This window comes from Taurulus bubalis (genome assembly GCF_910589615.1).
Source record: "Taurulus bubalis genome assembly, chromosome: 3".
NCBI lineage: Eukaryota > Metazoa > Chordata > Actinopteri > Perciformes > Cottidae > Taurulus > Taurulus bubalis.
The window spans coordinates 33,428,191-33,454,825 of NC_136591.1; the positions used below are offsets into that span (position 1 = coordinate 33,428,191).

A 26,635-nucleotide genomic window follows, 5' to 3' on the forward strand; every position below is an offset into this window, starting at 1 on the left:
CTTCCTAAACAGAAAGTGAAGAACATAATGGGTTTTGGTTTTTACATGTTTTGTTTTTGAAAACTTTTTTTACATGGGCTATCGTAAGGCATTCTGGCTATACTGTATAACCTTTTGCACATTTCATCCTTATTGTTCAGTCTTACTTATTGACTTTTTTTATCATCAGCCTTTTTCCAATCAGCCATCAATGCTGCTGTCAAAAATGAATATGAAAATATTAGCGTGCGTAACGGTCACCGAACTTTCAGTGAACTTAGTAATGAGTAGTGTATTTTACAGAGAGGATTCACAGCTGCCAGGGTCCAGTGGACAACATGCAGCATCTCTGCAGCAGCAAGACCATCCTTCTCTGCCACCCGGTCACCACCGCCAGCAAAGAGGTCTCGTGCCCTCCAAGCCCAACTACACCCACAGCCACCAGCATCAAACTTTTTAGATGTTCATTGGGTTGCTTCTGCACATGGACAACTTCTCCAAAAGATTAAATCTAGGTGTCATGTGTCACAAATGGATAATAAAGTTAGCACATAGGTCAGGATGGCTGAGCGGTCTGAGGCGCTGCTTTCAGGTTGCAGTCTCCCCTGGAGGTGTGGGTTTGAATCCCACTTCTGACAATCTTTTCATGAACCCATTTTAAGTTAACAAAGACCGATAGTGGCAATATACTACCAAAAATTCTCAATACATTGTCTGACGTTATGACATTCTGATACACATTAAGTGGAACCTGTTGTAGAACAGGTTGCGGTTCAATGCCCCTTAGATACTGAAAACTGCTACCATATGTGTGTGTGAATGGGTCAACGAGGAGCATGCATTGTTCAAACTGTTTTCCTATAACCATTTCCTTTTAGTAGCCCACCTACACTCTGTTGTTTAGTTACTTTTTTGCATGTTCGGTCTGTATGCATTTACATATAAGTCTACAGCAGCACAAATATAGTTTGTGCTGCTGTAGGCTTATATGTAAATGCAATTGCCAAAATCGTCATACCTGGTAATATTTTTCTTATAATTTAAACAATTTGTGAAATTGAAGGAGTCATGTAATGTACCCTTTTTCATAGCTTTGGGTTAATCATTGCAGTACCTCACATCCTGTGATGTACGTTTGCACTCACTAAAACTCTAATGTAAATAGACAGCACTAACGGGTGCATGTTATAGCGTCCAACAGCAGCCGGTGCCAAGTGCCAAGACTTACCATGAACAACCAGCCATGGCTCAACATCGCCCCCTAGTGGTAAAACAAACTGGACTTTTATCAAGGGAAATATCAGGACTTTTCAGTTTTTCCACACAACTAAATGAACCTTACTAGAACAGAGAGCAAAATAAGTATCAACTAAGGTTGATTTTGCACCTGAAAAGTATTTTCCCAATCAAACCATATTCATTTAACAGCAGGCAAGTTCAAACCAAACTTTTTTTATTAATCTGGGAAAAATATTTCCTGTCAAAGGTCTACAAAACTCAAAATGAACAAAGAAGACAAATATAAAAATGTCCTATAGAAATGTGTAATTTAGAATGAATTACACTAAATGTCTGCTTGGCTACTTTTTTATATTTTGTTCAACTTGCCAAAAGCAACACTGCAGTTCTTTACGGTCCGATATTTTTTTCAAATAATACAAATGCTCTTTGAACAGTTAGAAGTAGATACAAATTCAACAAAACAAAATAAACATTTTACACCATAAATAGGTTTACATAATACATAAAGTGCTAAGGCTTAACGTTTAGCCAACAAGTATTGTCTCACTTGAATGAATATTAAGTAGAACGAAGTGAAGTCGCAGCTCATTTTAGTGACGACATCCAACCAGACTGCCTTCACATCAGAGAACCTGTTGGCAGAAGGAAACAAAACAAAGTTACTGTAAGGTTAATGTGCATAACTAAGCATTTACCAGGACTCGCTAGAAATACACATTTAATAGAAAACATCATTCCTACATGTGTGATGGAGAAGTGTTACTGTTCAAAAGTGTTGGTTTGATGTTATGGCTGCAGCCCTTTTAGTAATGGAGAATTACAGAATATTAGGACCAGGCCTATAAGGAGCTAATGCTAACAGATGGGAGAGATGTCCAAACGCAGACAGCTGTTTAAATCACACAGGATGGGGTCAGAGCGAGTTCACTTCACCCGGCGCTGTCACTACAATAAGCCAGCGATGACATCACCTGCGAACGTCAACAGCTGATTTGGTCATTGTTTCTTGCCGACTTAGTCAATCCCCCTCCCTTCCTCTGACCAGCAAGTGGAAGTAGCACCTTGGACATTTTTCAAAACAAACCATGTTTTCATCTGCATATCCATGCAACAATAATACTACATTTACAACAAATGAAATAAGACTAAATACTCACTATCAAGGAATCCGATCCTCAAATTTGAAATTGAAGTCAAAGGCTAAACGTTCTTCTGGCAATCTGCATCGATCAACATATACTTTCACTTGACTTGAATAACAAAATATATTTAAAGTATTCCCCTACATTGATGAGATTCAGACAGAGGCATCTTCCCCTCGGCTTCATCAGCAGACTCAACGAAGAGATCCGTCGTCCCGTTGAAGCTTTCATCTTCCTGGCCACACTCTTCTTCACTGTCAGGGCAACGAGGAGCTGCTCTACAGGGGCGCCGTTCCTGGAACCTGAATGCATCAGAAATAACGTCAAGATTTATGTATTAAGCTTAAAAAAAAGGTTTGCAAAAGTTTCTGTTTTTCCTTTTTTGGCAGCAACGTTTATGCGTTTCTTTTCTGATATTACAGATTGAGTGAGTTCAAACTGATTTCCAAAGCATTAACAATAATTTTCTGTTGCAAGTAGTCATTGGTCAAGTTTACAGTCGATGGTGTCCAGACGTTGAAGATATGAGAGTTTAATTAAATCTTATGTAAAGATGTAAAAAAAACAAAAATGTGGGATTTATATTTTGTACTATCTTGCCATTGGTAAGTGCCTTCATAATATCAAGTGTTAATTGTAATGAGAAATATTAATTTGTGAAAATAGAGGGTCACATGCTTAAGAACTAAAGTTAATTATTCATTCATTATTTATTAATCAGAACCAATTTGTAATTTTCTCTTACTTGTTTTATTCAACATTGATTACAGATTTCAAGACTTTTTTTCTTCTTCTAAACAATGAGCGCAAACAATGTCTATTATTGTTGTACTGCTTCACTTGTCCCACAGTAGGGTGTATATTAACATTGATTGTGAAAATGTAAAAAAGAAAAAGTGAATACAAAGTGATGAGAGCATACCTCAGTCCGAGCATGACGTCTATATAATTGGCATGTCCAGCATCCACCAGCTCCTTGGCAACATTGACGCCATCCGCCAGAATGTCCACCTTCCAGTGTGTGTTTGATACGAACTCCCTAAAGAAGATCTGGAGGCTCTTCTGGTACAAACACTGCTGGAAGAAGACTGCTGCTCCATCGGTCCATTGTCCATCTGCTTCAACTGGCTTCACCCCTCTAAGAATGCAAGGGTACGTCACCTTTGGGAGATTCCTTATTTCCTCAGGACACCTCTTGAGCTTGGAGCAGTCTTCGTACAGGATGCCTTCGTAATGGCCGTAATCCACCAGGTTTAGGACCGCTGTGGTGTCGGCGTCTGCGATTTCGGCGTCTGCGATTTCAGCCCGGCACCACTTATTCTTTGTGCAAGACTTAAACAGGCAGCAGGTGCCAGGGACGAGGTGGGCTTCAGGAAGAGGAGACATTTCCTCAGGGAGGTCGTCCAATATTAAGGACACTTTGTTCATGACAAGAAGTAAGTCCTTCAGAACGACGCAAAACTCAAAGGGAGTCGTCACTGCAGCAGCAAGCCCATAATACGATTTATCTATATCAATAGGAGCAAAGAAGAGCTGCTGAGGGGGGCATGTGTCCAAGTTGAATTCCCCTTCCTCATTTTGGGTTTTGGCAGTTGATGGGACCATGTCTTCATTCTGCTGCAGTGAGGTTGTGATTGGACGTAAGACGAACAGTACATCCTTGACTACTTCAACCTTCCAAAATTTTTCAGTTTCTGAATAACACACAAACACCAGTTTGACTTCTTTGCCAATCATTGGTTTGAGTGTTTCACACCACAGTTCAGGGGCAGCCTCTCCCTCACTGAACCCAAAGCAGTTCCCCTTGCACAAAACGGCAAGGTGCGGGATTTTTGTCAGCTCGCTACACTGGTGTTGAGTTGAGCCTATTGGGATTTTTACAGTTGTTCCATGATCCATGAGGAGCACCTGGCATGTTTCCAAGCCTACATCTTGAACAACCGCCCTGTGCCACCGCTTATCCACCTGAACTAAGCACTGAAGGCCTCGTCTGACATCCTCGTCTGCCACCATCTTGCAGTTGTATAGGTTGTCAGCAATGCGACTTTCCACTGCAGTAAGCGGTTCACTGGTCCTATTTAGTCTGGCGTAAAAAGTGCCGTTGCTCAGGACCGACAGAACTGTACTATCCTCTGTGTCTTTAACCTGAATAGAAGGAGGTATGTTTGCATCGGCACAATCACTTTTCACTTTGACTGAGGATTTTGCGATCATTCTTTGATTCTCCTTAGAATCTCCTTTGTTTATGGTGGGTGCTCCTCTATGTTCTTCAAGTTTAGGTAACAGTGTGGCAGCTGTTGGCTTCAGCTCCAAGTTATCATCAACTGTAGTTTCTTTGTATTCTGCAGTTTTGTTCTCACTCCCTTCTTTTGTAAGGACGTTCTGCTCACAGGATCTCGCTTTCTCGTCTCTTTCAAATGGCCCTGCAGGAGACTTTTCTCCCTTTTCACTTTCAACGGCTGTTTCCAGTGCTGCTGGAACACAAACGGCTCCATCAAAAATCTCAACCTGGACTTCCCAATGAACTTCGTGACGGACAAAATCAACCATGAGTGGTTTCTCCATTACAGCATCGGTGAAAGAAACATCACTTTTGTACATGCTTGTGTCCAACAGGGAGCATGCTATGCTGAATCTTGGGAGAGAGAGATACTCCTTTGGTATAGAGTAGATCTTCTCCTTGCCCATGACTGCCGAGTTTCCATAGTCCACAAACTCAACTTTGAAACGGGAACTTCCTTCACAGTCCTTCACGGCAGATCGGTACAGAGATCCGTCCTCCTCATACTCAGCCAGAACAAGGTCATTTATTCTCAAAGATGTAGCAGTCTTCAAGGAATCTCTGAAGATACTCGAGTTGAGAGTTTCTCCCAATTTCAAGATGGCCGGTTCATCATCTGACAGTTGAAGAAAAAAACTGTTGACAGAGTTAATGTGGGAGACGAAGCACACCGCCCTGAAACCTGAGCTCACCTTCATGTCCGGCAAACACGAGAGCTGAGGGATCTCCGTGTCCTCTGTATTTTGAGGTTGTTCACCGCGAACCTGTTCTTTTGTGAGAGTTTTCTTTTTGGGAGATGCACTCCCAAATTGAATGCATCTGTAGGCGTTCAATGTCGAGGACTTTGAAGGCCCCTCTTTACATCGATTCCTGCACTCAACTGAAGGCTTTGTGTGTTCTGTATGGAGAGCTTTAGGTTTCGTCTTTGTATCGCTCGTGTTTAAGCTCACAGCCGTATTTAGTTCTGGTGAAAACTTGAGAACAAGCTCCTTTACCTTCTTATTGATGTGAACGTCTCCATCAAACAGTTCAACATCAAATGAACCGTCTTCTCTCTTTCCAACTACAACGACTCTCAATTGCTTGTTGAGGAATGAGCCATCAAGCCATTCTTTTACATCTGAACAGAACCTTTCCTTGGGCACTGAAGCAAGGTGGCATTTCACAGCCTGCATGGGTGTGTACAACAAGTCAGCAGAGTCTCTGGGGATACACACGACATGAGTCTTCTCAGATATGTTTGTGTTTCCAAAATCCACAAAAAACACACCGAGATGCAGAGGGGACTGAACAGGATATGCCAAGCCCCTGTACCATTTGCCATCAAAGTATTTTGCCAGGGACAGCTTCCTAACAACTGCTGTCGTACTGTTTTGCATCAGTTTCTCACTCACATCTGAGATTTTTTTTTGGAGCTCTTCAATCATTTCAGTGTTTCTCTCAAGGTGGCAGTAGATCTCCCACTGACTGCTAATGTGAGTGACGTAGACTTGTTCCTCATTTCCAGCACTTAGATCATGTGAAGAGTAGACAAAAGACTCAGGAATCACGGGTGACGGTTGCTTTGCTGAGATTGTCCCTTCTCTTGGCACAACCCGCTCAAAGAGCCAATTTGTTAGGCTCTGTTGGTTGTGGGTGTTGTAGAGTTCCACGACATTGTAGATCCCTTTGTTTTTCACATGCAACTGTGAGACAACTTCACATCTTAAACCACTGCCGCTTTTGAAGACTGAATCTTTCAGCGCCTTACACACCTCCGGACTCCAATCCTCACTGTTCTTAAGGTCAGCGGGTTCCATCAGGTTTCTAAGGCTGCACCTGAAAGCTTGTGCTTCCAAATAAAGATCTTCAGGCATTATTGCCTGAAGATTGTGCTCCTTGGTTTGGATGGTAAAGCCATAGTCAACTAACGCCACTCTGGCATAACTGTTCTGTATCTCTGTGATGAAGGCCCTGTACCATCTACCATCATGAGGTGACCTGGTGATACAACACGAATCCCCTGAATTGAGGGGAACGTTGTGCGTTGAGTAATATTCATCAATTTTGTCCATCAGTTCCTTCAAAGCTTGATGATTATCTCGAGGCTGGCACCAGATTTCTGATGGAGACTTGATGGAAGAGCAAATCACAGCCAAATTACACCCCGGCTCAATGCTTAAGGCTTTGAAGCTAGCAGGTGCTTTGGCCTTCTCAGTTGGAATTTGGAATGTTTTCTCTTCTTTCTCACAGTTCACTTGCTCTGTATACCCATTGATGTCTGATGTCACACCATATCTTGGGGACCGGGTTTTTCCTGTCAAATCTGTGTCGTTTTGCACCACGGGCTCTATGGCAACATTGTTCCAATATTGCGCTTGTTTGGAAGAGATCAGGAGCTCAGTGATGCTTTGATTGTCTTCACTTTCCATGTCATGGAGATCAACAACATATTTGTTTTTTGTCATTTGGACCACATGGACTTGCAGGCGTTTGTTTGACACAGCTCTTCTGAAAAAGTCAGAGGTGGTGCAGGTCCAGACCTCATCCGATGGAAAAACATTAACAAGAGTGCAACAGAAGGCATATGCTGATTTGTTTGCAAATGTCTCTGGCATCTTCTTGATCAACTTGTGTGGCACTTTCTCAATGTTGCCAAAATCAATGAAGAGAACTTCAGATCCATGCTTAAGAGTGTCTGTCACTACACCTCTGTAGAAATGCATGTCTTCCTCATACAATGCACAACACAGTGTCCCAAGCTCAGGCTTCGACAGCACGTCTTCATCCAACTTCACTTGACTAAAGTAATCTGCCATTTCCATCGTCATTTTTTCAAACTCATCATTACGTTTTTGCGTTCTGATCCAGAAGTGGCTTGGATTCTGGACATGCACGACATAGCCCTCAAAGACAGAGTTTGCATGGACCCCTTCTGCTTCCAGAGTTTTACACATGGCTTTGCCCATGATTGTATCATAGTATGAATAGCCACACTGAGGTGACAAGTCTTCCTTTGAAACTGCTTCAATCATCATGCTAGGAAGCTCTTGAATGGGCTCTGGTTCCTTCACATTATTATCTTCAACACCAATTACTGTGATGGAGTACAAGTGCAGTTCTTTGTCAAAATCTCTGATCTCCACATTTAACACTCTTCCAAGCAAGCCTGCCTTGAGAAAATTCAACTGCTGAGCTTTGACCGCCTCATCCTGATCACTCAGAGAGGAGAGCGAGCACGGGAACGCCATGATTGTTCTTGAAAATAAGTCAGGTGGCAACCCATGGACGTTCTCAACTTTGACAGATTCAAAGAATCCATAGTCAATGAACAAAACTCGAAGTTGAGAGTTAACTGGGAGAAACTGCACATAGCCTCTGTACCATTTCCCATCTTTGCTTTTGACAGAGCACAGTAAACCCAGGTTTTCTGGAGTCTTCTGGTTGCGTTCTTTGATTCGGCATTCATTAACTGTAGCCAGCATCTTTGACATTTCCAAAAGATTTGTTTCCATACTGGTCTTCTGACAGTAAAACAGCCCAGGGTTAACAGCAGCAGTTACACGCACTTTAGTACGTGTCCCACAAATCAATCTAGGCCCACAGAGAGACAGAATGTCTTTGTATCCCTGCAAACTGGTTGGTTTGAAGCAGAATTCTTGCCCCCATGGCTTTTCAATGAGTAAGTCAGGAACTGGTTTCATGTTTTGTTTGAGCGGCATCTCTGTGAGCATCCCAACCAAGAGGAGGAAAGTATCTGTGTCCACATGCCTCCCAAACCCATTTCTAACGAGGTCATTGTTAATGTCAATGGCTTCCAACAAGAGCACCTTGTGGGGCAGGAGGGCTTGGATGTAACCAGTGACATGTCGTTCAATCAGGTTTGAGAAGTACTTATCCACTCCAGAATGAGAACAACCCTGAAGCAGCAGAACATTTGCAAGAAAGCCACAAACTAGCTTGGGAGGCAGGATGAACAGGTCGTTTGAACAGGAAGATATGTGGCTGATGTCGACACTCAAAAGGTTACCGTGATCTATGAGGAAAACATCGAACAAGTCCTTTTTCCGGTTCTGAACTCTTCCTCTGTACCAGCGGCCTGAATCCAAATCTTCCACAAGGCAAAACTCTCCGATATCCACTGCAGCTTCAGTCTTTGGTATGTTCTGTATTTCCCCTTGCAAGATGTTATAGTCAAGATCGCATATGGTAAGGTACCGTCCCTGGAAGTGTATCAAGGTTGCTTCAGGGTTCCAGTCCAAGTGAGTTAACTTGAGGTCCACTGGCCAAAGGGCACATGATGCAGATGGACCAGATCTGCAAATTAAAGTGACTTGTATTATTAACATAGAAAAAGTGTTAATCATTTGGTGAGTTTACGACTTCATACATTCATTGTGTTTTAACCAACATTTGAAAAACAACGCAAATGTCCACATTTGTGAAAAATAAAGATCGTCATTAATTAAGCACCAGGAGCAGCCATTTTTCAGAGCCTGGTGTGTGGAGCCAAATGAAGCACATGCTGTGTCTAACCCTACAAAACCATCCCCTTTATTAATAACACTCAACTGCATACTCTATAGTAGGGTTGGGCAAACTACGGCCCGCAAGACTGCGCCAACCTGCGCGCTCATGTGTCACATCGGGTTCTGCCTTAGCTTCCTTCCCTCAGCCCCTCGCTCGATATGTGAAAAAATACAGCAAATCGCTCGACGACCTGCACGGAGAATTCTTCCGTCGGTTCTCTGCTGCTAAAAAAAAAGTATCTTCAGCTGGTGTCATGTCCCCTCCGCTGAGTGTCGGCTGATCGGTTGTGTTCCGGCTCGATGCGGCCAGAGGTGAGCCAGCTTTGGCTCATTTAATTGTTGCCATACCTAAAGCAGGTTCTGGCCCGTTGATTGCTGCCGAATCTGGGCCAAATCTGGCATTATAGAAATTAATCGGCCCGATTCTGGGGCATCGTTCATTCCGAGTCGGGAACTGGACCGGGCTGACGTGTTTCTTCTTGCGTGCCGGGTTCGGGCCGATGCCTTCCCCGGGTGTTGACGCCAGAATCGGGCAAGTGTAATCGGCCCGATTCTGGGGCGTCATTCATCCCGAATCTCAGCCAAGTCAGCAACCGGACTCGGCCCGACCCGACCCAACGTGTTTCCTCTGGCGTGCCGAGCTTAAACCGGATCTGGCCCGGGTCATTTTGGCTACCTGGGCTGTCATAAGACTATGAAACAGCGCCGCAGGAGTTGGAGCTGTTCAATGTGACTCTGTCTTAAAGGAGAAGCTCAACTTTATATTAGTTCACACAAACACTCTCCATCCATCTGATTCTGTCCCGGCCCGTCTGTCACATTTTAAAACTCATCGTGGCCCCTGAGCCAAAAGGTTTGCCCACCCCTGCTCTATAGTGAGCAGTAATTTGAGATTTTGGACACATGAATCATCACCGGTGTGGAGTAAAGATACATAAATAATGATATCTAACACACACTTTTTTTCCCCACATTGATCTACTTACTTTTGTTGTTTGGAGCCCAGCACTGACAGCATAGCTACAGAATCAGTAATGGTCACATCCTAAACAGAACCTGAAAGAGACATTTTGGTGATCATCAATAAACAGACAGAATTTAAAATAGTACTGATGTTGACTCTTACATACTATGCCTTTATCAATTTAAAACAAGGTTGAACTTTTATAGATTATTTATTTTATCCCTTTAAAAGATGGTATCTTTGAAAAGTTCTTCCTTTCCAAATTGAGGGTCTATGAGTGTGTCATATAATAAAGAGATTCCTTTGAGGCAAATTTGGTTTAATATCACCAGTATGTCATAGTATGTCAAAAAAATATATATGCAAGTGCACAGGATGTTATGGACGATTATTAAAAGTGTAATGTTTGCATTTCACAGGGTAGAATTTACAGTGTTTCGGCTGCCTCGAATATTCAGCCTTATTCAGCCAGAGAGATGCTACTGTTGATATTTACATCAACCAATCCAGATCCAAAACGTGCTGGGGGGAGTTTCATTTGGTTTCTGTCCAGTTTGACAGACATGCGTTTTACGATGAGTTCAAAACACACTCATTAAGCCCGTTAGGTGTAAGGGACAAGCTTTTATTCAGAGGACGTGCAGTTGTATTTTGTTGTTGTATTCATTTCCTACATTTACATTTTGCGAGTTATCTTTGTTCATTTATCAACTGTAGCAATACATCCTGGTCCATGCAGGCACAGCAGGAAAGATAAGCTTTCTCTGCCAATACAGCATGCGCTAGGGCATTTATTTCATTATAGACCATCAGCACTGATTGGAGATCCACATATAAAAGTGGCAGATTTTCCCTTTAAGTTAAGCATCTAAGAAATGTTTCTTAAATTAGTATATAATGTTACGGTAATGTTTGATTTAAGATAGTTATTGTTAGGAAGGCAGACATACTAGAATACTTATTATCATTGTTGGAGCTATTATTATATAACACACTGTATTTAGGATTACCACAAAGTGATGTTAATTTAGCAGCAATATCAGGAACATTTCTGCAAAACATTCACCTGAAAAGGACTGCTTGTGGTGGATCAGTCTGTGACTTTACTGTTTAGTTTAGGTCAGTTAAATTTGGTCGGCTGGCTTAAATTAAATACCACAGAAATGTGCGGCTATTTTATTGTTCTGTTGGCGAGGAGATTATTCAGTTTTGACTTCAACGTTAGCTGCTAATGTAACGTCAGCTAGCTCGCATTAAAGTAACTTACTGAGCCAAAAACACAATTATAAAACTTAGAAATGTGGCAAGCTCCAGTTAGCGGCAAAAACTAGCAAAGAACAGCTATTGCTATGCGAACGCTGCGCGCGCTGAAGCTAACGTCATAGTTTGGCCCAACGGTTAGTTTACATCACGGTCGGTTTTATATCTCAGATAACCGTCAATGAATGGAAATACCGACATATTTCACCTCGCTCGCATCCCTACCTGCTGTACAGCAACAGGTGTGCGACCTGTCAGTTAACCTCCTGCAGACGCTGCAGCGGCACGTGTCTGACCTCACTTCCGGGTTCTGCTCGAATAACAACGGTCAGAAATGTATTTCTTCATGATAAAGTTGACAATCCCGAAATGATCTGACATGCAAATATGACGCTGACTGACACTGTGGCTCATTTGACATGTATTTTAATGTTTTAAATATTGATGTTTGATTTAAATCTGAATTTCAGCTTTGTATAACATTTTAATTAAAACACTATTTGCGTCCCATTACAGGTTTGCACACAGCGGTGGAAAGTGACTAATTACATTAACAATTTTGAGGTAATTAATTCGAATATTTCCATTTTCTGCAGCAGTTTATACTTCTGCTACACACCATTTAAGAAGAAGTTATTGATTGTACTCTTTTCCACACTGCATTTATTTGACAACGTTTGTTACTTTGAGGATTCGGATTAATAACACACAAACTATATTCAACAGATAAATGATGATGATATTATTATCGGTCAAGATACGATAAAACGTTATTGACCTGCCACCAGCTACCCGTGGCACTAAAGTAGTTTACAAATTAGCTCCTCATTTACCAGCTGAAACGTTATAATGAGGATTATACATTAATTCATCAATAATTCTCATCCAACTGTATGATATATGACATTCTGAAAGTGGCCATTCTGCATAATGAATACCCCACACAAAATTGATAATTTAATTAATTGATGATGAAAATAATTAGTTATCGTTAATCACTTATAGTGTGGCGGATGCAGCTTCCTTTATTTAAGTAGATAACATTGTCTTAGAGCTATAGCCTCCTGTAAGTATTTTAAATATTACAAAAATAAAGCTTTCTATACATGAGGAACTTTGTGTAAAGGGCCAGCTGAGTGTGCGGAGGCAGGATGGATGGATGGACAGATGGATGAGGGTTTGTCTGTTAATCATTAATAACCTGGATTAGCCCCAGTCCTCTGTAAATATGATGAATGCATCCACGGGTTCATTAGCTCTGCTTTCCACAGCACGGCTTTATTAGTCTGAGGTTGCTCTGGCAGGTTGTTTCCACTTTTCTTTAGCTTCAGAATCGTTGGTTGGACCAAAAAAAATAATGCTGGACGTGGTGTCTTGTGATCATTTTCATCTTTTTCTGGATTTGAGTGAATTTGGGATTGACCAACAGTGCTTGAAGATTCATTCTTAAGGACAAATGAGTTGCAGTGGAGTGTTGTTGTGTGTGTTTTTTACAACAAGCTTATTTCAGTTTTCTTTGTCTTTGGTTAATTTGTTTATTAACATTTATTTCACTTGACTATGCCAATGAAACGCAGCAGTGAGAGTTCAGCCAGAGAGGGAGTGTTTCTTATACACTCTCTGACCAAGACTTTGTGCAGCTCACCAGAGGACACACGCACAGACTTTAACGGACGGACACACTTTCATCAGGAAGAGGATTCCGGGATTAAATCAGGTATGCAACAAGCTTTCTCTGTTGCTGTTGGGAGTTTAGTTCATTAAAGATGAAGTGTCACTGTTTTATATTAATATCCTTCTGTAGTCGTCATCATCATCTCCTGTTTTCTTGAATTAATCTTCACTCAACGTCTTTTAATCTGAACGTTTTGTTTACATTTTAAACCTGCGCCGGTAAAATGACTGTAAAATAAGTGACACAAACTGACCACATGGTGGTGCTACAACAAAAAGGTGCCATTATTTTTTTCCACAAACCTTTTAGGCCCCACACATGAGAATAAGGATGATGATGATGATGATGATGATGAAGCCACAAACACAGGATGGAAGATGTGATTTGTACATGACATGAGTGAAAGGGATCAGTCAGGGGAAAAAGAGTTAATGAATTAAATGAAGTCAGTCAGAATTGTGGTCTTGTTCTGATTCTGAAATGTAGCTTTACATTCAGAAAGATACCTGTTTTTTTTTCTTTCATAAATTATATAGCTTAATATAAATGAAATAAAAAATGACTTTTCCTCTGCAAGGTTTTCACGATTGTCAACAACATATTTTGACATGCAAAAAAAGGAAAGTCAAAGGCAGACATACAGAATATTGTTATTGTTTGAGATATTAAATATCAGGCACACACTATTTGGGATTATCACAAAGGGCTGTTTTTCTAATTTCAGGCATTTCAGCAAAATTGTTACAACTTAAAGATGTGAAACTTATATATATTCAGTTGTACTTTCACCCTCCATGCCCCCAATTGGGTCTTTGTTCAGTTCAGCTGATACATTTTAAAATTGTTGCCCAAAGTTTGGAAAGATATGCAAAAATATTGTTCAGCTGCCAAGAGTCACATGCAATGTTGTATTTCTTTTGTAGTTTGAATAATACGTTTACAAACTCTGTTTTCAGCTCCAATATTTTATATTATTTTAGTGGATTGATTTTGGGGCATATGAGCTCTTGAAAACAACACAAAATGTTACCATTTATATCATTTATTGTTATATATATATTATATATATACTTCTGTGTTATTTGTAAGTGAGCACTATCACATATTAATTTGGTCTTTTTGATAGCTCACAATTGCCCTGTTTTGATTAATAATTGCAGTAATTTTCTTCTTAGTTGTTGTCATCATGACATGACATTAATAGTGTTCAGGTTTGTCTCTTTTCTCACTGTGGGGTGTCCTTTAATTTAGTTTGCAGTTGTTGCATAAAAAACTATTAAAACATTCCCTTTGAACACAGGATCATTCAAATTGCATTACAGTATGTCTCTGAATAGCTGTATATATATACTGTGCTATTGCAGTTTCATATACTGTATATCAGATACCATATCCTCTTATTAATTAATCATACTTCTTTTTGTTTACTGAGACTACTGAACAATCTAAGTGAGAAAAGAAAGTCACTCACAAACTCCTCAAAGCAAATGTTTGATGAAACAAGTTAAGCTGCCGATCTTGGCAATGCTTGAGGCACATGGTTATGTCATGGTGATTGCTGAAATCACTGGAAATACTGAAACAGAAATACATGTTAAAAATGACATCCAAGATGTTCCATTGGTAAAGAAAGATCAGCGCAGTGCAGAACTAATCCAAGATGAAGACAGTATTAGTTGAAATTCTGCGAGAGAAGAAGAAGCTGTCTCTCTCTTAGACCGTGATATGAAAAGACCAGTATCTGTGTCAACCTGAAAGTTATTTTGAAAGTAAACCTCTCGTGAGCTATGTAGTATATTTGTCTGTGTGTTTTCTCAGAAGCAGAGGACAGTAATGAGACGCCGTCCTCTGAGGAAGACCAGGACCTGGTGGACCTGAACTCGGACCTGACCACCAAACAGAGCATCTCGTCCTCCAGGAAGACCATCAGCCAGATCATCAAGGACAAGAAGAAACAGACACAACTCACGCTGCAGTGGTAAGAGCTCAAAGATGTGCTGTTTACTGCACCGGTAGAGGGACAGTAGTACCCATATTGACAGGTGTGTGTGGGGGGACTTGCATGTAATGTCTCCACAGCATTGTTTTGCATCACAGATACCTTGCTGTCTCCAACCCACAAGATGCTAGAGAGTGAAAACATGACTAAGAGAAATATAAAAACTGCTGTGAAATAACTTTTGGATACATGGTGACATAAACACTTTACACAAACCCTGCAAGTCCCTTGTTAACGCTTATATTTGATGGGTATATTTTCCAGACTCCAAAAAGATAAAAAACGATATTTTTTTCAACTCGTTACTGATTCTTATAACAAGCAAAAATGGCAACGGAAGTGACGTCTTCCTCCTCTTTTAAACTTTACATGATTTTTGTGCAACTTGACGATTATTTTCGACGCCTTTCCACATCTGTATTTCTGTCTCGACACTCAGAGGCTTCTTTTAAATCTACGGTTCAAACGTACTGTTATCGCCCTGCCTTCCCTGATTTCACTCGATTCTAGTTTTTATTCAGTTTTATTGGTGTTATTATTGTGATTTGTGTATTGCACTTTTAGAACTTGTTATTGCTGAGTTTTTTTATTTGCTTTTATGTAAATCACTTTTCTATTTTGTTTGTTTTTTCTTTTAAAATAAAGTAAATCTATCCATTAGTTTTATCTTTGATGTGGGTATATGGATTTCCTTTATTCATGTTTTTCTCACTGATGTGCCTCATCAGGCTGGAGGAGAATTATATCGTGTGTGAAGGAGTGTGTCTTCCTCGATGCATCCTCTACGCTCACTACCTGGACTTCTGCAGGAAGGAGAAACTAGAGCCGGCCTGTGCTGCTACATTTGGAAAGGTGTGTGTGTGCGTGCGTGTGTGTGTGTGTGTGTGTTTAATTTATGTCAGAAAATGTGTTCTTTAAAATCTGAAAAGGGTATATGTCTGCAGATGTAATTTACTTCTTTATATAATTTATTCCTCGCCAGTTAAGGGTACAGTGCTCAGTTGCATGTCTCTTTGTTGTTATTAGTGAGTTTATTAATGAGTTTATTTCAGGAAGTCTTAAAAGGTCTTCCAAAGTTTTTACTTTCTGTGTAAAACCTGAATGTAAATATCACACATTGTACTGTATATTCATAATACTGATCCATTGGCAATGATAATGATGACTAATTGATAACACTTGATACAACCTTTTCTCACCAGACAATTCGACAGAAGTTTCCTCTTTTAACAACAAGAAGACTGGGAACCCGAGGACACTCCAAGTAAATACAACAAAAAAACTTCCCTCATTCTCTCAGATTTTCAATTTTTGCATAGAAGTTGTCATGTAACCTCAAGCTTCAAAATGTTGTCGTACTTATTGGATGTTAATACCTTTGCAACATACAGATATCATTACTATGGGATTGGCATCAAAGAGAGCAGCGCTTACTATCACTCTGTGTATTCTGGGAAAGGTTTGACAAGGTAACAAAACATTTATCATGATTTGTATTCTTGCATATTATACAATATAATACAATATATACCTTGTTTTTTATGTGGGTCCTTGTGATCCTTATGTGGGATTGTTTGTATTGTTTGTGCGGCACAATTGTATTGATCTGGTGCTATGTCTTTGCAGATGACTGATGTTTTGTTCCTTGATGTATTTATATTTAAAAATATCAAATCTGTTTGTCTTTGATCACAGATTTTCAGGGAGCAAGCTAAAGAATGAGGTTAGTTATGAAATACTTTGTGGATTACGTTCTGTTGCACCTGTAACCACACCCAGCAGTGATGTCCCAGAGTCCGAGAGGACACTTCTACGTCACTGCTTCTGACAACACATATAGAGTTATAACACGGCATAATGTGATAACTAGACAAGATGTAATACATTTTTACTTCATTAACTACTCAAATTAATTAAAAAAAATACAAGCAGTTCACTAGATTACTAGATTATCTTTCATTGACCACATCAATATGAAAATATCTATTTTGTTTGGTTATAATGTGATTGCAGTTTCATAAAAATGGCAACTTCTGCATTTATCATTTATAAAAAAAAATATTCAACATTGCATTCAAGCTTCATAAAATGCTGGTGTTATTACATCATGTAAAGAAAATGTATGGCATTTTGCCGAGTATAATGCTTTTTAAATTTTAACACATAATGCGTTATCAAACTGTAGTTAATTGGAGGTCAGAAAAAAAAATGTTCTGAGGGTGATAAGTTACTCTTTAAATAAAATCAATAGAGTTAAGATCAACTAAAGGAGAAAGGGTCCTCACTGTTTTCTTTTTCAGGGAGGTTTCACCAGGAAATATTCTTTGAGCTCTAAAACTGGAACATTGCTCCCAGACTTCCCCAACGCTCAGCACCTTCTGCTGCAGGGAAACATCTCCAGAGAAAAGGTGAAACACTTATAATTATTATTGAGAAATCACAGTTCAGCATGAAGGCTTGGCAGTGTGTTGCCACATTGTTGTACAAAAGAGAACAGACCTGCTGATTGGAAAACACATGATCATTTTTAAACTAATGGTATATATGAATAATGTGATTTTTTTACATCCAAACATTAAATGCTACATGGTGCAGATGTATTAACTCTTAACACAATCACATTAGCAGCAGTTCTTTAATGGGCTGTGAGTCGTTACATTATAGTTTGTTTAAGTTAATGTCAGATCTTCATTCGTTCCTCGCAGGTCGACACGCTGATCATGATGTATAAAACTCACTGCCAGTGCATCCTGGACAATGCCATTAACATCAGCTTTGAGGAGGTGATTATTACTGACAAACCAAGAACATTTTATTGTTCTTATGCAAACTAGATGTAACTCTTCAAATGCTTTGTTTCAGATCCAGAACTTTCTGCTCCATTTCTGGCAGGGAATGCCCGACCACCTGCTGCCGCTGCTGGAGAACCCTGTTATAGTCGACATCTTCTGCGTCTGTGACTCCATCCTCTATAAGGTTGTTATGAAATACTTGATTTTCATTTCTACAGAATAACAGCAGGAGGGCGCCGGTCTAAAAATGCCCCGAAGTCAGATATTTACGTCGTAAATTACTCCAAATATTTGCACTAGCGCTTGTTAATGGAAAAACTTTAAAGTCTTTCACTTTTTCCATTCATCCCCTGGCATCTCTTACTTAATAGTGAAGTTTGCTTCATCATATTAATACAAATGTTTTCATGCAGGCTGCCTGAGTAGTTGAAGACACATTCTTATAAGTTGCCAAGTGTCTTTTAAGTCGGAGAAACTTAAATTCCTGCCAGTAACTCATGGAAAGGGAAAGATACACCTCAATTGAACTGGTGGAAGAGAGTATCATGCCGCACAAAATAATGAAAATAAAACAACCGATGATGCACTGCTGCCTTGCAGCTTGTCTTTTAAGGATGCACTTACACAATCCTGTTCTCTCTCTGAATCACTGATAAGATAACAGTGGATTAACAGTGTATACTTTTCCTTTTTGTCAGGTTTTAACAGATGTTCTGATTCCTGCCACGATGCAGGAAATGCCTGAAAGGTTTGTCACTTTATCCTCATGTGTTATTGTCCAATTTACGTAATAAAACAAACAAAGCTATGAGGCAATCTGAGGCTCTTTGTGACACTGGTGGAATCCATGTTGCTGTTGCTAAAAAGTTAGAACTATGTTTCCCCTAAAAACCTTCCATCAGATATAGCACCATTTTACTCTCTTTCTTTACTGTCGAGACGAGGTTTTAAGAAGTCTAGTGTAACTCAAAAGCTGTTATTTGGAACTACAATGGGGTGTGAAGATATTTAAAGCAAATCTTCACAGTCATTCATTAAAATATTGTTTTCATCAGTCTTTTGGCAGATATCCGTAACTTTGCCAAACACTGGGAGCACTGGCTAGCTTCCTCCCTGGAGAACCTCCCAGAATGCCTTGCAGCCAAGAAGCTCCCCATAGCGCGGCACTTTGTTTCCTCCCTGAAGAGACAGACGTCGTTCTTACACCTGGCACAGGTACGTTGACTGAAGGACAGAGCCGATTACATTATACTCTAATGTCTCAAAATAAACACAGTCATGATTTCTGAATTATTTTTTCCTTTGTTCAGATAGCCCGTCCGGCGCTGTTCGACCAGGCCGTCGTGAGCAGCATGGTGCTGGATATCGACAATGTGGACCTCAGCAGCATCAGCTCGCAGCCTCTGCTCAGCATCAGCTCTACTGGAGACCAGGACACAGACATCTACTCTGAGTGTAAGGAAACGTGGTGGGAGAATGACGCAGAACCTTTACTGAGGGCAAAGGAGAATTACTGCATGTAAAAAATACTCTGTTTCAAGTAGAAGTCCTGCAATTAAAATGTTACTTGCATAAAAGTACAAAAGTATTAGCATCTAAGTATACTTATACTATATACTTATAGTACCAACATTTTGCAGAATGGTCCATTTCGGAATCATATATGACACATGAATAAAAAATATATATAAACATATATATATATATATATATATATATATATATATATATATATATATATATATATATATATTTTTTTTTTTTTTTTTTATTTTTTTTTTTTTAATTAAAATATTTGATATACTACTATCTCAATCCATAATGATACACCATGATTTATTAGTTGATTCATTTTGTATTTTTGTAATAATTAAAAAATAGCTGGAAACTAATGTAAAATAATTGTAGTGGAGTAAAAAGTATAAATGTAGAGTAGAAGTATGAAAGAACATGGAATGGAAATACTCAAGTAAAGTAGAAGTACCTCAACATTTTACTTGAGTGAAGTACTTCTAACTAATTTCATCATTGCTCACTGATCATTTACTCATATGTTCTCAAATCAACCCGAAGAAAAGGAAATATATACATATTTACATGAATAGAATAGAAAATGAGATAGAAAACAACATTATATTAAATTTATAATTAGAGTATATAATACTATAAGATGATTCACACCAGTAGATCCATAAACTGATGTTTATTATCTTCTTCTCTTTTTTCCAGATGACTCCATCACAGTCTTCCAGGAGCTGAAGGAGCTGCTGAGGAAGAACGCCACAGTGGAGTCCTTCATCGAGTGGCTGGACTCTGTCGTGGAGCATAAAGTCATCAAGGTAACAGCTGTTCCACCTGCTGCTGTGTGGACTCATATTTGTCCTTAAGGGGTCCTGTTGTGCAACCACGCTTTTCTTTTCTTCTCTGTCTTCCCCGCCCCTGATCAGCCCGGTAAGCAGAGCGGCCGGTCAGTGAAGAAGCGAGCTCAGGATTTCCTCCTCAGGTGGAGTTTCTTCGGTGCCAGAGTGATGCACAACCTCACTCTCAACAATGCCTCAAGCTTTGGTAAAAGTTACAAATTATTAACTTTTTAATTTGTTTTATTAAGGTACATTTCATTGAGAGAGATGCTGTCTTTTGCAGGAACACCATGATCACACTCCCACAGTTATACACCTATAAGCAGTAAAATAAGTCCTCAGGTCTTTTACTTAATTAAAAGTACCCATTAAACTCTGTAAAAATACTCTTATGCAACTGAAAGTCCTGCACACAACATATTATTTAAGTAAAATAACAAACTATTAGTCTCATTCAAAAAGTTATATGATTATACATGACCATCAATGAGAAGACTGGTAGGATCAAATATATTCTTTATATTTCATCTTGTTTGCCATCAGGTCAGATTCTGTGTAAACTGCTAACATTAGTTTTTTCTTTCAGAACAAACAGAGCTAAAACTAATATAAATCAGATATTGAGATTTGATGTGTGATGTTCAACTCAAAGATACCAGAAAGGGAGACAGGAAGCCACAAAGGTTATGGGACATGTGGTCTCGCTGGTGCCAACAAAGCTGTTAGTCAGGGAACATTAAAAAACTATTTATAAAAGCTACGTATATGGACATAATGGCAACATGGTGATTACTGTTTGTGAAATTAATAACTGTCACTCAGCTAATTCACTTTTGTGTTCCTTTATTCTCCATCATTTAGTCTACACACACACACACGCACACACACACACGCACACACACACACACGCACACGCGTGTAAGGCTAACACACAGTACAAGCCAGCTCAGAGCAGATTGCTACAATAGCGCTATAAATTGTAATGGCCAGGCTCGCCTTGATTAAACAAAGTCTTATCTGCGGGTCGCGTGCTCTCTGTTCAAACACATGCACACACACAGACTACGTGTACGTGAATAAACACTAACCATTTGGTCTGAAGAGTCCCGGTGGAGCTCAAACACACACAGAAGGTTTTAAAGCTGCGAGCCAGCAGGTCAAACAAAGAGCAGCTTGATCCTAAAGGTCAAACTGTGGATAAAGAAGAAAATACCAGTCAAATGTCTCTGGAAATGTGATTTGTGGAATAGCTTCTTACTCTGTATTTTTAGGTTTCATTCTCTCTCTTTTGTTCATTGCCAGGTTCCTTCCATCTGATCCGGATGCTGTTAGACGAATACATCCTGTTGGCCCTGGAGACGCAGTTCAACAACGACAAGGAGCAGGACCTGCAGAACCTGCTGGACAAATACATGAAAAATGCAGGTATCAAGCATCAAAACAGACACTGAGGTTCAGCTGCTGACGAACATGAACTCAAGTTAAGCGACGGCAGGTCTACAGTCTGTGTAAGAGCTTCCTTTTATTATCAGGGGCATGCTAACACCGGTCTACAGACGTTACCAACGTTGTAGGAGGATAATGATTATATTAAGACGGCACTTTTCAATTTGACATGTCGTGACCTGCTTTGCAAAAAGACATAAAAGCAAAAATGATGCGTAAATGAAATATAAATTAAAAAAAGGATTATAAAAAATAGAATAAACTATAATTTTTTGGAACAGAAATTCTTCTTTCACGTTATAGTAAAGGTATCAGCACTATTCTTTTGTTAAACAATATACAGAGCAGATGTTGTGTTGATGAATAATTAATGATGAGTGCAGTTTTATTACATATAAAGAAAGATATAAGAAAAAAATGTAAAACCCCACATAATGTGAAAGAATGATAGATTTAAAAAAAAAAAAAATACATCCGCCATGGTCAACACAATGGATGCTACAATAATGATACGTAAAAACTGGTTTAGTGAGTTTCACCAGATGTCGTTGTTAGTGATGTGATGTCAACTTTGGCACTTTCAGATGCGAGTAAAGCGGCGTTCATGGCCTCTCCTAGTTCCTGCTTCCTGGCAAATCGCAACAAAGCCAGCGCTCCCATCGACCAATCAGTGAAGAATGAGTCTCTGGGAGAACACGCCTACATGTCTCTGTCCACCAATCAGCAGCAAAGTCTGGAAACAAGCGCTGCCATCTACCAGGGGGCGGAGTCTGCTGGGTTTACAGTGTCAGGTAAAACAGAGTTAATGCACCGGGTTATTGCTCGATAACCAAGGAGAACAAAACAAAACACTGACATATTATAACCATATAAAATTATAGCACCGAATGAACCGATGAATGTAAGCTGCTGGAAATGAAGCGGAAGGGTGGGAAACAAAACGGTTCATTTGAGGGCCTTACAACTGAAACTATGAGCAGAAAGATGCTAAAATGCTTCAAAGAGCTGCAGAGAATATTGACTAGCGCAGCTTTAAATAAACCATCCTGTCATGGGATCACTTCCTGTCCCTGTGTGTGTTTGCCCTCTTCACAGGTGGTCAGATGCACTACTCTCAGGTCAGCGGCCCCCTCATGACGCCCCCCATCTCTCCAGCTGCGTTAGTGCACCGAGGCTCCGTCATCAACCAGGGGCCCATGACGGGGAGACCCCTGACTACCTCTTCCTCCTCCACCTGCTCCTCCTCCTCTTCCTCCTGCCTGTCCTCGCTCAGCACCATGACGCAACCCAGCCCCTGCTCTTCATACCCAGAGACCCTGTACCACTGCTTACCTCAGACCAGCCCCGGTTACTTCCCCCAAACGGGCAACTCCTCGGCCTCAAACTACCAGCCTGCCCTCAGGTCAGCTTCCTTTAGTGCTGCGCATCTACAGTGTGACCTATGACCCTGAACTGACCATCTACAGTGTGTCCTATGACCCTGAACTGACCATATACAGTGTGTCCTATGACCCTGAACTGACCATATACAGTGTGTCCTATGACCCTGAACTGACCATCTACAGTGTGACCTATGACCCTGAACTGACCATCTACAGTGTGACCTATGACCCTGAACTGACCATATACAGTGTGTCCTATGACCCTGAACTGACCATTGATTTCATAATTATTTCATTGCTGTTTAATAGATAGCTCTGATATTATTCTACTGCCATATTTATTTATTAGAGTCTCAGTATGTATATATACAACTCTTATTGTTATCTTCGTTGGTTCATTTTGTCACATTGTCGTGAGATGGTTAATATTGGAGATTTCCATTTTAGCATGAATTCAGTAAAATATGGTAATATTATGTTACAAGTAGTTCTGTGTGATTTAGATTAAAAAAAAACTAAAATTGTAGTTTGCATAATAATAAAAAAAATATTTGTGCAGGAGATAAATATAGTATGTGGTTGTAAGTATTGTTTTATAGGCTTTTCTCCACTGTAAAAAAAAAACAAATTTTAATGTTATTAATTTTAGAATATTGATTATTAACATACGGTAAACGCTTCTTTTTACATGTAAAAGCTACCTTGAGCTTTTATCTTCAAGTCTATACAAAAATGTTATTGATTAAAAACTGACCGCATTCAATTGGTTTTATTCTGTGGTTCTGGCAAATATGGACATGGCCGTCCATCATGGAGGATTTGTTTAATCTGTGTTTCAGGCCTCAGCATCAGAGTCAGTGTCTGGCCTCGGTTCAGTCTCAGGCTTCATCCCTGGCCTACCATCTCTCCCGGTACCCTTCCTTTAACGACCAACACCTGACCAAAGACGTCCTCTACGGCCTCCATCACCCGTCTAACAGCACCAACTGCTCCCTGGCGCCGTACGGCTCCGGGGTCCGACCCGCATCCAACTACGCTTCAGGATCAAATGCGGTTCAGACGGAGCAGGGACTGGATGCTCAGACGGCGGCTCAGATTCTGGACTCGGGGGAGGGGTTCGGCTTTGTGGGATCTGGACTTAACTCTGCGGGCGGCGGGTGCCAGGGACAGACGTACTCTGCTGCCGGACACAGCGGTAAGGACGAAGCAGTACTAATGTGCAGCATCTGGTGGATCTCGCAGAACTTTATTTTTTAACACAGGAAAATAAATGTGAAATTCGAGACCGCTGGAATATTTCCATTTGATGAAGGTCTTATCTTTAAATATTTTACTCAGTGTCTTATTTGGCCTCAGTGAAGAGTCTGAAGAAGCAGATACAGAATATTTACTCAATGTGATGATGTTCTACAAATTGTAAAAAAGAAAAAAAGAAACTTAACAGGAGGGAAGAAGTATTTTTTTAATCAAATGAAACTTAATGACATTTTACGCAGGCTTTAAGCTGCAAATATCCGCATATAGTCAACTTCTTCTGAAATCAAATTGACACATTAGACTTAAAAGTCCGGGGAAAGAAAAATCTGATATTTTACATCTAAGAAAAAATGTCTGAAAACATGTGAAAAGACAGCGAACTAAAAAGTGCTAAATAGTGGAATTAGAGCGTTCCACTGTTTTTCAGGATACTTGGCCAGACCTGAAATCATGGTCTGATGACGCACGGGAGCCATCCTAAAATAACCCCTCCCCCTTACCCGATAGAGAAGTCAGTGGTCTGCTGCTCAGTGGCAGCGACAACCACAGCCTCCAGTTTGCTAGCTGGCAGCGGTGAACTGACCATCTGGCTTACCGGACAAATCCCCTTGGGCCTCCACGTCCGTGAGCCGGTGGGCCGTCATAAAATTCATAATGTTAATTATGCTGCGTGCGCTCTGGTCCAAACATGACTGTCACAAGTATTTAATTGGTAGAAGCACTATTAATTAACCTTTATTTCGAGGGTTAAAGAAAGAAGGCCAATTCCTTTTTAAATGCTTTAGAAACTGGAGATTACTCAATCTACATTTTAGTCAACATTTTAAAGGCTATTCAACCTTTGTATTTGTTATAGTGCATTTAATACTTGGCTTCTTTCTTCACAAGGCTTGTGTAAAGGCAATAACGTAGACCAGGAATATGAGATATCAATTAAAACTTAATCACTTAATTAATTTGGCTGGGTGATAAAAGTTTCTGAGGTGTGACAAACTCAGAACACATTCATCTTTGAACTAAACGTTTACAATTGTAAAATTAAATTAATTGTAATCTTATTTATAACACACTGCACTTTGTGTCACTATTTTTGACCTGAGGAGGTGTTTAGAACAGAAGTTTTCATGAATAAACAAATCACTATTATTGCTGTTGTGCTCCTGAAAGGAAGAAAAACACACTTTGAATCATACAAAAGTAAACTGTGTTTGTGCAATATTTCTATGCATACGAAAGCCACCCTTAGCCCGCTGATACTGATATCCTCCGTAGTTCCCAACCTTGGCTTTCGTGTTGACACGATATTCTTCAAGTATAAAAGGTACAAATAAAAAAGGAAAGTAAAACCTTTTTTGGCGTGTGACCCCTTGAAATGAATGTCAAGGTGATTTTTTTTTTCTTCTGACAGTCTCACTTGAGGGCTTTTAAAAATGGGCAGAGGTGAAAAATACATTTTTTATTCATTTAATCATCCGGCGATTCCTTCACGACCCTGTCTTGTGGAGGGGTCCTGACCACTGTTCGGTGCTCAAGTCAAATTGTTAACACGGTTCGTGCAAAACTGGAACTCAATGCAAGACTTTCGTCCTGTGGCAGGCTACTACGGCAACAGCACTTACCTGGACAGCCAGCGCATGACGTCACTGGTGGACCAGCACGTGTCCGTCATCAGCACCATCAGCAGCCTGCGGCCGTTCCCGTCAACGTACTCCGAAGTCCACGATCCGCTCAACATCCTGGACGAACCCGGAAGGAAAACAACGGGAGCATATTTTACTGAGGCCGACACCGGAGCAGGTCTGGTTTACATTTATTTATTATTTAGCACATTAATAACGGCAAAAAGTAAGAAAGAGAGGACCAGAGATGTGAATTCCATCTTGAATTGTTGAAAAGCAATTAAATCTCATCCATTTCTGTTGATTCTCCACAGATCATTCTCACCCCTCGTCAGGATCTGCTCCCTGCATGTTTGGAGTTGCCTCTCCGTTCTCCTCCCAGGATGCATTGCTCTCTCAGCAGCGCGTGCCGTCATCATCAGAGGTGCAGGACCTGGTGTCTTCGCTTCCTCCCATCAATACCGTCTTCATGGGAACAGGAGGAGTACAATGACGGCAGAAAACACAAACGAGAGAAGTGTCCTGGTGTTTGGAGTCCAGTCCCCATCATAGCGGCCCAGATCCAGAATGTACACAATATGCAATAAATATACAAGTACAGGTCCATACACGTGCACTACGATATGAAGGGGCTTGGATGAAATCAAGTGCAGTGCAGCGAGTGAGCCCTCAGCCAAAATCCAACCCAGAATATCCAAACTGTAAGGTGCTGTATGAACATGGAGCGAT

At 40.3% G+C, this 26,635-nt stretch overlaps 2 protein-coding genes across 2 annotated transcripts; one reads left to right on the forward strand and one right to left on the reverse strand.

The window, feature by feature from the left end:
* Positions 1-1,839: 1,839 nt before the first annotated feature.
* tdrd15 (tudor domain containing 15) lies at positions 1,840-9,717 on the reverse strand (the record flags this gene model as incomplete). The annotated part of the gene is made up of 4 exons (XM_079215784.1): positions 1,840-1,853; positions 2,508-2,665; positions 3,286-8,940; positions 9,608-9,717. 4 exons carry the CDS (start codon positions 9,715-9,717, stop codon positions 1,840-1,842), a joined length of 5,937 nt encoding a protein of 1,978 aa, XP_079071910.1.
* Positions 9,718-12,936: 3,219 nt separating this feature from the next.
* On the forward strand, positions 12,937-26,399 carry rfx6 (regulatory factor X, 6; the record flags this gene model as incomplete). Its single annotated transcript, XM_079215934.1, has 20 exons — positions 12,937-13,093; positions 14,870-15,029; positions 15,779-15,902; positions 16,253-16,314; positions 16,442-16,519; positions 16,746-16,773; positions 17,351-17,458; positions 17,756-17,833; positions 17,913-18,026; positions 18,541-18,590; positions 18,898-19,057; positions 19,153-19,297; positions 20,072-20,181; positions 20,290-20,407; positions 21,505-21,627; positions 22,233-22,439; positions 22,744-23,050; positions 23,870-24,225; positions 25,884-26,084; positions 26,221-26,399. The coding sequence occupies 20 exons, from the start codon at positions 12,937-12,939 to the stop codon at positions 26,397-26,399; spliced, it is 2,865 nt and encodes a 954-aa protein (XP_079072060.1).
* Positions 26,400-26,635: the final 236 nt, after the last annotated feature.